This window comes from Notolabrus celidotus, chromosome 5, assembly GCF_009762535.1.
Source record: "Notolabrus celidotus isolate fNotCel1 chromosome 5, fNotCel1.pri, whole genome shotgun sequence".
Taxonomy (NCBI): domain Eukaryota; kingdom Metazoa; phylum Chordata; class Actinopteri; order Labriformes; family Labridae; genus Notolabrus; species Notolabrus celidotus.
Genome location: NC_048276.1, coordinates 30,076,488 through 30,089,763, shown reverse-complemented (window position 1 = coordinate 30,089,763; position 13,276 = coordinate 30,076,488). Strand labels below are relative to the sequence as shown.

Here is a 13,276-nt window from a genome sequence, read left to right as displayed (position 1 = left end):
CTGAGAGATTACAGTTTTTAACACTTCCGAATTGGCTTCCATTCTCGTGGCTGGAGGTTGTCGCTTGGTGGGAAGCAACGTAACATAAGCATTCACCAATAGCCAGAGTCCACTCTCTGAACTGGAGATCGAACCAATCTCTTGCAGCCAAAAGTGACTTTGGGAGTACGGGAGTAGCATGCACTTAAAACTCTGGTTTATTGTAGATAAAAACATAGTGATGTTGGTATAAACGCTGACTCATTGTTGACTTCTGACCCTAATTTGACCCTTTGCTAACCCTGTCATGATCCTGAGCACAGTAAGGCAGACACAAATGCAACACACTAGACCAGAGTTGCAAAAGGCAAAGGGTTTAATCGTAATCCAGGCAGAGTCCGTACACAGGAAGGCAGTCAGATCAGGCCGAGGTAACAGACAGACGTGAGGCAAAAGGCGAGGTCAAAAAAGGCAGGCAGAGATCAAAACCAGCTAGACTGTGTCATGTATTGATGAAGATAGAATGCTGGGATGAAGACTGTGAGGTACAAAGAACTGGCGATGAGACAGTGAGAAACATGGGGTTAAATACAAGAGGTAACAAGAGTGATGGGAAATAGGTGGGGAGAAACAATCAGGGAGCAGGTGTGACCAGACAGGAACACAACTGAAACAAGGATTAGTGATTTCAAAATAATAATTCACTCAACCTTGATTAATAGCAAGTTGAGTGGATCTCTAAGTTATTTAGGACCAAACTACTTCAATTGAATATTTGAATTGAATTGAATGCTGAAAACAGTAAATCTATCAGGGCAAGAAGTCACGTAATTCATATTACAGCACTTATTATATAGAGAGAGAACAGAATTAGACATACTTAGAATAAATAATAAGCATGGGATCACAGCTCCAGATTAAGCACTTTATTCTGAATGATTATCAGAACAAGAATATCTTTGTGATAGGCACTCATTGAGTTTGGAGGGGGAAGAGTTAGGTGTTTGTAGGGGGAAGAGTTAGGTGTTTGTAGGGGGAAGAGTTAGGTGTTTGTAGGTGTGTGATAGTGAGAGGTTCTCTATATATATGTGTGTGCATGTACTATCAAGGTGTATGTGTCTGTATAATCTGAAACAGTATCTTTTTGAGTGTTTGCAGTTTCTATCGGACGGTTGTTGGTTGTCACTGGGCCTATTTTCACCAAAGCCTTTTCTGTTCACCTATAAAGCCTGTTTTTGTTTCCGAAAGGAGTTTTTCCAGATGCCAACAATCGCACGTCAAAATCAGTCAAATCAAAAAAGTGCCAGAGACGCGAGAGGGGAGGGGTTCCCTTCATCAAACAAGGTTGAGCTTGACTACATTGAACGGTGAAGCTGGTTATGCTAGAGGGGGCAGTGCTGACTTCCGAGCAAAACCGCTGGCTGGAATCAAGTGACAGACAAAGGTTTTCATAACTAACTAGATCATCCTCCTCTCTCACTTTCCTCACAGTGAGCTCCTGTTTATTCACGATCCCGTAAAAACAGGTGGAGTCACAGAGTTCAGGGAAGCCACATAGGGATGTAATAAATTTGTCGTATTTTTCCTAAATAAATGAACCTCCCCCAGTCTGTACGTCACATCATGTCACAGGTGGATCTGTAAATGATTAGCTTGGGTTTAGATTTTTCAACTCTTGCATATGGAGCAAGTGGAGTGTTAAACACGTTGCAAATTTGCACCATTCACAATTTTTGGTCAGCTGTTGGCAGCTAAATTTAGTTTGCTTTACCAAAGCTTTCAATATTATTCTTGTCTTTTTCCCTCTCCCTTTCAACCACTTGTGATATCTGTGTTTTTTTCTGTGGGATAACTATTAGAACCCCCTCCCAATTCGCAATCGTGTCCCACTACTCCTCACCCTAACTATCCTAATCATAAGTAAAGACATCCAAAAATGTAACCAATGTATTAACAAACACAGGCTCCTGCAGCAATTAAGGTCAGGTGGGAGCTGCTACAAACTGAGACTACCGCCTTAAAGTGAGAAACGATTAAAACACAATGATCATTAAAACTTTGAATGTGATTAAGTCACTGCTGTCACTGTGGTGCTGTTGGATGTCCATGTGTGAGCTGCAGCCTTTCGTACTACGAATTCCTGGCTGTGGCCCAATGTGGAGCACGCAAACACACACACATACACACACACACATACACACACACACACACACACACACACACACACACACACACACACACACACACACACACACACACACACACACACGTACACCCCGGCCCCACAGCCACGCAGGGGGCTTCACAGGGTGGCTGACCCCAGGCATGGAGCCTGGTTACTGGGAAAGAGGGGTCGATCGGCCGGGCTGTGAGGGGCAGAGGTGTCAATACAGACCAGTTTAATCATTCCAATCTGTGTGAGCAGGCTGTTCATTAATAATGTTTGTTTTGTTATGTTGTGTTTGAATTTACGAAATTGATGCTGCTGCTATTGAACTCTATATAGTCACAGAAAAGCAGGGTACACACTAAGATAACCATGACAGTTTCAAACAGTTTCCCTTCAAACCAAAGTCAGCAAAGTCCAGATTATTTATGGTTCTGAAGATTATCTTGTCAGATTTTCCCGTGGTGTGAGGTAAACTAAGAGGGATTTTACTCAGCTGAGCACTCTCTCTGGCTATGGTGTCGTTCTATGTGACAATCCACAATCAGGAAGCAAGCTGACTGCAGAAGTAAGAGCAGCCCTGGTGACCATACACAAAACATTAAGTTAGATGGAGGCTAGAAATGGAGGACCAACTTGTGGATTTGTGGCAGCAACACAAAGTGTCAACGTGTGGGGTGAATGCACTAAATGTTTACATACACAAATTTTATCTTTACATGGTTATACCTACCTGGGTACTCTAGATTAAACCAAGCAGCAACGTCTGTCCATGAGAAATGAAGCTGATTCAGAAGTGTTAAAACTGCAGTTCCTCGAGTGTCCACTTGAGACTGCCACCAATAGCATCTGAAGCCACATACACACCCATTCTAAGAGCAGAGATTTCTTTACAGCAGAAATAAACATGTTTACAGCCCGGTTAGAAAAACAGTTCTGGTCTGAATAGTAATTTCTCAAAAGGCACACACTGTATAGGGGTGATGTTTTTTATTATCAGTTTTGAATTTATTAACATAATGCATTTTGCATAATTAGAGGCACAGCTGAGTTGACTGCCAGGCAGGAACACTGTAGCTGTTAGCTAGGAGGCTAAAGACCCGCCTAAAGTCCACCTCTTTGCCTCACACCAGATCGACCAAAGTTAGCATGAGTCAGCATTTCCAATATGGTAACCGCCGCCAACAGGCTTCAAAGCACGGCTTCAGAAAAGACACACCTCTTTTTGCATTTTTTTTTTTACCATGTGTCACTCAAGGCTTGACGCAGATGGTCTAATGCAAATACACAAATTCAACATGACCACAGTTTGGATTAGTTTACTGCATAAATGGTGTATAAGACACACTAAAAAGTGTAGCTGCATCCTACACCAGTGCCACCAATATGCTAGTGTAAAGAGAGACATTTTATTGTGTTGAGGTGTTTCACCCAGAAGATTGCGCTTGAAGAAGCTAGACAGATTAGATAGATTAGGTTTATTTTGGTCTGCATCAACAACCAACATTTCCTTCCACAACTTAGGAGCCATGTAAAAATCACAAATAAAAACAAAAACAAAACATTCACTGAGGGATTCATCGAGAAAATATTTATAGACATATACACACACACGCACAGACACACACATATCGATATGTACATGCATACATACAAATACACATGCATACATGCACAAGTACATTCATGCATACATATAAACATGCATACACACCCACATATATTTTAGCCAATAACATGCTGACCAAAAAAGGTGTAGGCTGGAGCCAAGGCTTATCCTGCCTACTCTTTTACATAACTTATACCACATAGGCAACATTGTGCAAGTAATTATGTTATTTTATCTAAAAAAAAGCAATCTTTAAACATTTCATTAAGAAATAAACTTAGTCTCTGCAAATTGGTAGTGGGGAGTGGGTCACAACTACTAACACTACCTCTACTGAGTTTAACCACCGCACTGTAAGCTAGCAGGATACAGAAAAATAATGGTATAAGGAAGAGCTTCTCAGCTACACAGTTTGGACTTTGTTGAACACCCCCAAAAAACTGACGCCAAACTTCTATTCCAAGGTTTACGGTAGTTTCACATTTTTATTGTACGAAACATTAACCTGTTTTTTTTCTGTCAGTTGCCACTTTCTGTTCATGAATCCGTTTATTTCGCTAATATTAATATCATACTTCCATTCATGCCAATAAAGCATATTGATCTGATTAGAGAGAGAGAGAGAGAGAGAGAGAGAGAGAGAGAGAGAGAGAGAGGCCGACTGGAGTGCGTAATGGGGAAGCATTGATTATGGCTGTTAACTCTGGCTCTTTGATGTGGATAATGCAGTCTCTCTCTTCCTGCCTCTACGCTGCCTTTACACTCTAAAACCCCGGGCCCCGGAGAATATTGGGTTTACAGTGAGAGAGAGAGAGAGAGAGAGAGAGAAAGAGAGAGAGAGAGTATACATCAGCCATGGTGCATGAGCATGACTATGTAAGAGAGAAGTTGACACATACTTTGCAAAAGAGTACAAAAGCATGAGCTTGAAAATATTTTGAGGCAAAGTTGGAGATTTTCTTTCAAAGAAACACAACATGCGTCAAGCTGCTGTGGGAATTTGGATGCTTGTCCTTTTGGAGTGAAGGATGAAATACAGTGACGTTATAATAAAGTCTGCAGAGAGAGAGAGAGAGAGAGAGAGAGAGAGAGAGAGAGAGAGAGAGAGAGAGAGAGAGAGTGGAAGGATGTCAGTGAAACACAGCTGACAAAGTTGTGTTTGCTTCCTGTTTTCAACTGTCAGACCTAGTTTTCGTCTTCTATCATAAGTGTTCATATTATCACATAGCAGTTTATTACTTGATTCTGAATGGCAGTTACATAGCAACACTTCGTAGCAACGGTCTGTTATTTCTTGAAAGCACACTGTTGCTGATAATGCGGCTCCACTTATAGGCTCTGGAGGACTAGCTGTAATCATATGCACAGACAGAAGTCTGGTTAGTTAAAATAAACTCTACAGCCTGGTTCAGTGCTGGATCTTCCAGCACACTACACAGGGGTCTTTTTTAATTTGTTCAACACCGCCTCTTTGCCTCCTACTAGGTCATCCAAAGTTGGGTTGAGACGGCCTTTCCAACATGGTTTCTGCAAACGATAAGCTTCAAATTTCTGCTACAGAAACCAACGGGTGGCATGGTCCAAAATGTTCGAATTGAAAAAAAATATTTATCTCATAATTTAAACTTCTTATCATATTTATGACTTTTTCTGTCATAATGAAAATAATTAATAATAGTTTCAATAATAATATATTTAAACTTAAAATAGATAAGAATTAAAATAATCAATAATGATTGTAATAATATTTAATAAAATAATAATAATACAAATAAAAAATGAAATAATAATAATAATCAATCTGAGAAAAAAGTCAACGTTTTTTTTAAATTGGCCGTCATCCTCTTCGATGAACTACTGTGTTTGTTTATGCAAATGCGCCGTCACTTTTTGAATCTATTTGATTTCATGTACAGTAGTTTCTGTAAATGTACTTATCTTTTTATGATTTACCTCCAAAATAAGTCAAAAGTAACATAGAATGATCTTTAAAGTCTGACTATGCAATGGTGCATTTGAGATGATGGAAATATACTCTGCAAAAAAAGTTGCAGAGATATTTTCTTAACCTTCCTCTTGTGTTAGCTTTCTCTTACCATCTTGTGTTAACGGGTCGGTTTTGACTCGTGTCTTAAATCGTCTGTAAAAAACACTAAAAACAATTTACAATCATCCAATTTGTTTCCCATCTCTTGGTTACCTTGTTGACCTTCCTTATCAATGAAAACATTGGTTTTGATATTTTTGGTGTGGGGGTGTACTTTTTTTGTCAGTACACCCCTAGATTTCAATTTAAAAAATGGTAAACTGAACCTCAAGAGAATCATATAAATAAATTAAAGGTTGTTGTGTTACCTGACTATTACTGAGGGGAATTAGAACACATCTCTTCCAACAATTTGTTTTATTCATTTTTTCACTTTAATATTATTAACTATAGTAACATAGATGGTGTTACAGGTCAATTTCGACCAATATATAATTACTTCAAGAAAAAAGGCTAAAAAAAAGTAATATAAGCATCCAGGTATTCCTCATCAATGTCTTTCCACGTGTCGCCATGGACTTTTCTTCCTTCAAGGTTTGTCATATATGATGACTCTTTTTAGTGACAATGGCATAAATAGCTCAAAACTTTTCTTGATGTCACTGACTCTTGACTCTCATCACAGCAGACCTTGTGATTCCAGGGGTCATATTGATGACATGTGCAGCAGATGCCCTGCCATGTACATCATAAGGTACTGATTACATTTTTGGACTTGAATCTTTCAGAGGGAGCAGCTTCATCACCGGTGACCTCCTCACCAGACTCATCAGAGGTGTCTGTGTCTCCTGGATGATATCACACTCATCTTTATCGCTACGCTGTTCTGTATCCTCTCCCTCATTTTCATTAAAAATGTTATCCAGAACTCACTGAAAATCTTCTTCTCATTTTTGCATGCGGCAAATTGGAGATGTGCACTCTGCAAGTCGAATGGTGTTCCCAAAGCCCTATGTTCCAACATTTCTAGGACATTTTCAAAATTAGGTATTGTGTTCCTACATTTCCCTTCAATTTAAGCCCTATCCCCCCACAAGATATTTTGCAAGCACTTTATAGTAAATTAACAAATGAATTAATAATTTTATTTCGATCATCAGCAGCAGAAATCTTCACAATCTCAATCATTACAAGAAAAAATAAAATAGGCTGATCAAAAAGGGTTTCGGCTGAAGCAGAGCTTATAGATGCCTAAATGTGGGAACATAGGGCTGTGGGAACAAAGGGCTGTGGGAACATGGTGCACTTATGATTTCAGTTTTGGCTCTGATTATTTCTTTATAATTTTATTTTTATAACTTGGTTGAACCCGACCCTAACAACAAAAGGTCATAACTTCAACCAGAGAACTTTATGATTTAGTGAAAAAAGAAGTTTAGTTTTATGTTGTTGAAACAGAGGTTCCTGACAGTCAAAAAGCCTTGATGCAATAAACAAATTTATGTGGTTCTTTTAGACATTTAAAACCTACAACTGGTCGGTGCCCACCCTAACACAAGAGGAGGTTAAATCATAGAAAGGACTTGAAAAGTATGAGTTCTTACCCTTGTTTTTTTTGTAACATCTGAAATGATAGTATTTAATCAGATGATTATTTACAAATGAACTCATCACTGGCAGTCTGATCACTGAAATGTGATCTTGTGCGTCAGGACAGTCGTGGCTGTTAGCGACGCTCTGTGATTGTTTCATGCTCCCTACGAGGCCGTGTGTGCTCTGAGAACAGTGACTGAAGTCAAAATGGTTGTCAAGCAGCCAACTGAGCCAAGCCCTACAGAGCTGTGATGACCTCATTCTGTGTCTCTCTGCTCCATCAGCTCCACTCATTGACCCCGAGCTGGGAGCAGGCTGCAGGGAGGAGCTGGCGCTCTCTGCTGGAGATATTAAGGTCTGCAACTCTGTTCAGAGTGGAAGGAAGTTAGTTGAAAATGCATGATGTGATGCATTTATTGAAGAGCTTCTCATCTAAAGGTGGAAACAATTTATAGCTCTTCATAAGCTGTATCACCTCAGGTGTCTGATAGAAATTACATAAAAAGCATTTTGTTTGGAGATGAAAAACAAGCCTTTTAAAATACAAAGGAGGAGGCAAAAATACCTGATGCAGCAGCAGGGGCGAAGCTGGACTTTTCTGACTTGGGTGGCCAAAACTGGGGACCTGAATTTTGTTTGGGTGGCCAAGCGAGGCCCTCTAACCAGTTGGTTTTTGTACACGCCCTTTATTCTGAAACAGCCAGGTCATGGAGTGATATGGTTTCAGGTTGGTTTAACTGGACACAACTCAAATGTAAAATAAAAATACAAATAAAGTAGAAGTGTTGAAATACAAACAGGGAAGCAGGAGAGATTACAGATTCAGCTAGAAGGTACAACTTATTGAGAAGTGATGACAGTGATTTATAGAAACATCTTACTCTACTCGCATGCACAGACCAGTTGATTATCGCATCGCAGGCTTGTTTGAGGTTGAGAGAAATGTGGAACAGGAGGTTACACATTTCACATCAAAGACAAAGACAAAATGTTACAGTTTGCCAGTATGTAGCCGGTGTTTGACTTGTTCATGGCTTGAACGTACTCCCTGTCCTCTGATTGGCTAGCCCTGTGGAGGCCTGTCGGGGGCAGAGCTATGGGCAGACAGTTTCCTTCTTGTAGATTAACCAGTTACGAGACCCTCATGTGATGACTTCATCATTTCAGTAAGTCTTGTGACTATCTCGTGAAGATCTCGCTGTATTTTAAAAATGTGCCATTTTGAGCAGTTTACACATAAATTCAGTGATTACTACATGTGCATACCTAGCGGTTTGAAAATTTGCAACATGTTGCGCACATTCTGACTTTATATATATGTTTGAAATATGAGAAAGTATAACACATTCTCTTTTAACCTTTGCATGTGAGACAAGCTGGCTACCATGTTAACTTAAGCGACCGAACCAAACACGCTGACAAATTTAACTTTTTCAATCTGTGCGCCTAATAAAACAACAGTGACAGCCAGCAGGGACTCATACTTTAACATATGAAGCATATTTCTCACATAATTCAAAGTCTTTGCCTCTACAGTTGTAACGTAGCCTTAATGTCATCCAGCCTGCAGAGGTGTTAGTGTGATGGGATTTCGAGGCGACCTGTTGCCGTTCTTTAATATTGTCCATAAGCCACTGTCACTGTCTGATATGATCTGATATGAGCTCTCTGTTTTGGGTAACTCTGATAGGACAGCTGAAGAGTGATATAAATTTTAGGTCGTATCACCCACCGTTACCTCAAACGGACTTCTTTGCATAGTAAAAGGAAGGGGAGAAGGACCGGCTTGAGAGAGCCCCTTGCTCCTACATGTTCATCCATCCACCCTTAACTTACCACACTTGATTGTTGGGATCATGCTCCAAAGGTTTGTTTAGTAAAAGACAAAAGACGCAGACCTTTGCAAAGATACATGGCTGATTTTAATCACAATCTATCGGAAGCATTTCTCTGTGGAGTGGACTAAAGCATCCTGTTCAACTGGAAAAATAAAGACACAGTTTGCATATGAAAATATATTTAGAAACATCTATTTGCAGATTAGCATCAACCAGTTAATTTAGCTCAGCATACAATTTATTCTGTGCTGGCACAGGAGGACAGGATTTGGTTTCTTTGCAGATCACCCAGATAGCGAGCTGATGAAAGCCGGTCTTATGGCGACCAAAGAGCCACGAGGACTGATGGTGCCAAGGCTATTTGGTCAGTTGGTCAAAATCTTGCATCTCCGATTACCTTCAGATTATAATGATATGTTTTCCACCAAACAGCCATGCAGGCCTTTCATTAGCTTGCTAACAAGAAAACACAATAAGGCACCATGACAGTTAACATATTTTTACAGGATTCCTGCAAAAACTAGGCTCTGTGTCCACTGGGTTGCTCTGTCTCATGTCAGTAGTGTTAATCAGATGTTTAAGCAGCATGGTTAAATTATCCACTATTTTTTTTAAATATTCCAGCATGCAAATAAAGGGTGCTGCAGCTTGTTAAACTAGTTACAGTGCATGTATCAGCATCTGGATTTACTCCCATGTCAATTTAAGAGCATATTTTACCTCTATTTGTGTCCAAAAGTAATTAAAAGTCTTTCTTTTTTGTGCTTTTCCAGATGCAGAAATCACTGTGGATCAGCAAAACAGGCCGCTGCACCGTAAAGACGAGCACCAAGTGGACACAAAGCCGTCAACATGCTTCCCTTTGTAAAACACTTGACCAGAAACAACCAGACAAACATACATTTGCATAACTTTGTGCTTCAAACTGTTCTTCCACCATCTTAAAGCCCAGTAAAATCATGTTCCAGATCCACACATCCACCCCTTAATCCCACCCCCACCCACTGCGATGCACACATGATGTGATCAGCACATGCCCATGCACCTCTGAGTCAGATCAGATGTAAAAACCACAAAATACAAACACGATAACACAGTGGATGAATAGAAACTACCATTTAGCACAAACAAAGCCAAGCAAACTACCCAATCAGAACATTTTTCAAATGTTCCTCAGATGTTGAGCAGGAGGGGGCTGCTCTACAGTCACAGTGAGCAGGCCCCTCCTGCTCTTATATATATCTATATAAATATTTACATGCAGAGTAGCAATCATAGTATCACGTCTACTTCCTCGACCCCTGGGCTAGCACGGCTGTGGTGGCTTTGAGGACATGCTGCATGCTACATGGCACCAGGTTTGTATGAACGTGCATTAGTGACAACTGGAAGCTGAGACGGTGCTGTGTGTTCAGTCGTTTGGTTTCTCATAACATTTCTCTCCCTCCATGTGCCTCGTGCTGAGGACTGAGGAGCATCAGGAAATATTTGATTATGACAAATACAAAAAGTCTGCTCAATGTTTAAACTTGGATTTACTTTTATAGGTAAGGTTGGGTCTAAACTGCAGATCATCAGCACCCCCCTTTAAATGTTTTTAAAAGTAGATTGAAGGCGTAAGGAAGATGCATCAGCTTGTAACTTTGTTTGAACGACCTGCTGCTGATCTCTGCCAGGACACTCTTGTGAAAGAGGTTTTAACTCAATGAGGCTTTCTTGCTTAAATACATTCTTAAACAAATAAAAAATAATTTTAAAATAAATTAAAACATCTTTAGACCATTGTTTAGCGTCATAATACTTATGACTTCAGTCTGTAGCTGGGTAATAAGTGGGGTGATGTATGGTGAATGGGTAGTTGTGTGTATTAGAATCCCTTCAGGTGGGAGATCATTAATTATCCCTTACATGAGAGATGCAGCAATATATGATCAAAACACAAAGTTTGTTTATGTATTGTACATTGTTTCTGTAAAAAGAAAAAGACAGCTGTTGTGCTAAATTAATAACAAGAACAACTATGCCACATTTACATACTTCTGACCTTTACTCCCTCGTAGTTAGCTTTGTTTCTCCTCAGTTACTCACATTTCTGATGATTTATTGTTACCTATAAATTAGAATTTCCCAACCTTACAGAAGCATATCACTAATGTATAAATATTTACCAGGTTGAATCGTGACAATTTTTATAAAAAATGTTATTATAAAAGTTGTATCATACTTTAGGGTTAATGCACAGAGTTAGAAATATTTGATGTTAAATTTAAACATGAGTTAATGTTAATGTAGCACAGACTTTTACTTTGAAACAACCTCATGTAAATGTTTTTATTTTATTCTATTTTTCTCCAGCTGCACTGAGTTTCATTTACCAACACAAAAGTTATTTTTTTCAGGTAAAGCGAAGTATGACCTGTGCAGATAGAGGACTGTTATGAAGGTGAGTAAGGAGAGAGAGTCTGTCTATGAGGAAATCATCAACCAATCAGCTCACATATTGCCCAGTTCCCAGTTGTCATGATTGCCACATTAATCCATTTTACAATCAACACGGTGTTGCATACTTTAAAAGGTTTATTCTCGGATTATTGGATTATTTAAAAAAAAAAAAGCCCAGATAAAATTTTCACCCAAAACGAGCTCAATTTGGTCAAAACCAAAATCTCGAACAGACAAACCCAAATTTAGGGGAGGAGAAGGGGATTTCAATGACCACCACCGACCCTAGGAGCCCTGAGGATGAGGGAGGGGAGGGGAGGAGCATGCAAGGGGGAGGGGCAGATGACGTCTGGGTCTTCTCGACGTTCAATCATTCCTGTCGGAGAGAAGCAGTGTCTTTAAGGGCTTAGTATGATTTCCTGTTTTGAGAGAACACAGGCACAGCTGTTATACTTTGTTCAAAGCTTCAGTCAAAAAAAAAAAAACATACTGGAAAAAACAACATGGCCGACCGGTTTCCACCATATTTATGACAAGGTGAGCCTTTTGTGCAGTTTTATGATGCAGTGGTTGATAAGATTACAGAGATCTTAATTTTCACCTTCACATTAAGTGATTGTGATGAGTGGCACATCCAAAACATGCCGGATTTCACAAGAGAATATCTTTAAGTTACCTCAAACAGCTTCAAATCTAGCAAAGTGACTGTGCTACATTCATGAAACCAAAGAGAATTGTAAAATACCAACTCCAGGGGCATTTCAATTCAGAACGTGCTGTTGTGAAGTGTTAGGATTAAAGTATACCCCTGTTTTGTTGGATTTTCAAGTGTGTAGTGGAAGAATAGAAAATCCCAAGCACTGAGAAAAGACAGCAAAGTTGAAATTAATCAAGTAAATCCAGCTTATTCTCACGTTTCATGAATGCAACACAGATTTAAACAATCCCTAAATCTCTCCAATGCTTATCACAGTGTAACAGATACAGTTTAAACAGCATTTCATTGCTTCAACCGAAAACCTGCAGCAGATCCGTCTGCAGCAGCAACATCCTGTCACAAGGGGGCGCCAGTGCATGTGATTACAAATCAGATGTCTGGCCCATGATTTTATGTGAAACCAAAGAATACAGTCAAACAACAACAACAAGGCAAAGACAGAGAGGCACATTTTAATATTTTCTCACACGTGAATTTCAGGTCAGTTAAGTTTTTAAGGTTGAATCTTAAGTCTGAAATGATTTACTCTCCATTAAACTCGACTTACTCTGAATAATTTAGAGTTTTAAGCACAGACATGCAGGAGTCTTCAAACCTTTTTGAAGTTAACGGGGCCTCGACTTGATGCGTGAGACCGAGTATCATTCAAATAAACATGTTAAGAAACTTCATTTGTCTGTACTCTTGCTTGAAACCCTTCATAAGTCTGTTTCGTTATTGGTTTGTCCTGGAGCATCTGAGCCCTATCCTTCATTATGTCCGTGGTAAATCTGGTACGACTATGTGAAGGGGGGTCTCTGGTAACAACTGGACCTCAGTGCCAGCTGATTTCTCTGAATGATCCTGCTCGTCATCGTTACATATACACAAACTGCCCAATACAGCTGCAGTGATAAACGTCTGTGGTTTACCCATGACCATGTGTTCACTCTGGAGAAGGCTG

The 13,276-nt window shown here is 39.7% G+C and overlaps 1 protein-coding gene across 2 annotated transcripts in view; it reads right to left on the bottom strand.

Annotated features, from left to right (window-relative positions):
* Nucleotides 1-9,234: 9,234 nt before the first annotated feature.
* Nucleotides 9,235-13,276, bottom strand: part of pof1b (POF1B actin binding protein) — a 40,374-nt gene continuing 36,332 nt past the window's right edge. Inside the window, exon 13 of one of the 2 annotated variants that reach the window (XM_034683125.1) lies at nucleotides 9,235-12,034. In XM_034683125.1, the coding sequence (XP_034539016.1) occupies nucleotides 12,014-12,034 (21 nt within the window). In that variant the 3' untranslated portion in view covers nucleotides 9,235-12,013. The remainder of the gene's footprint in view (nucleotides 12,035-13,276) is intronic. The other variant, XM_034683126.1, reaches the window with a different exon arrangement.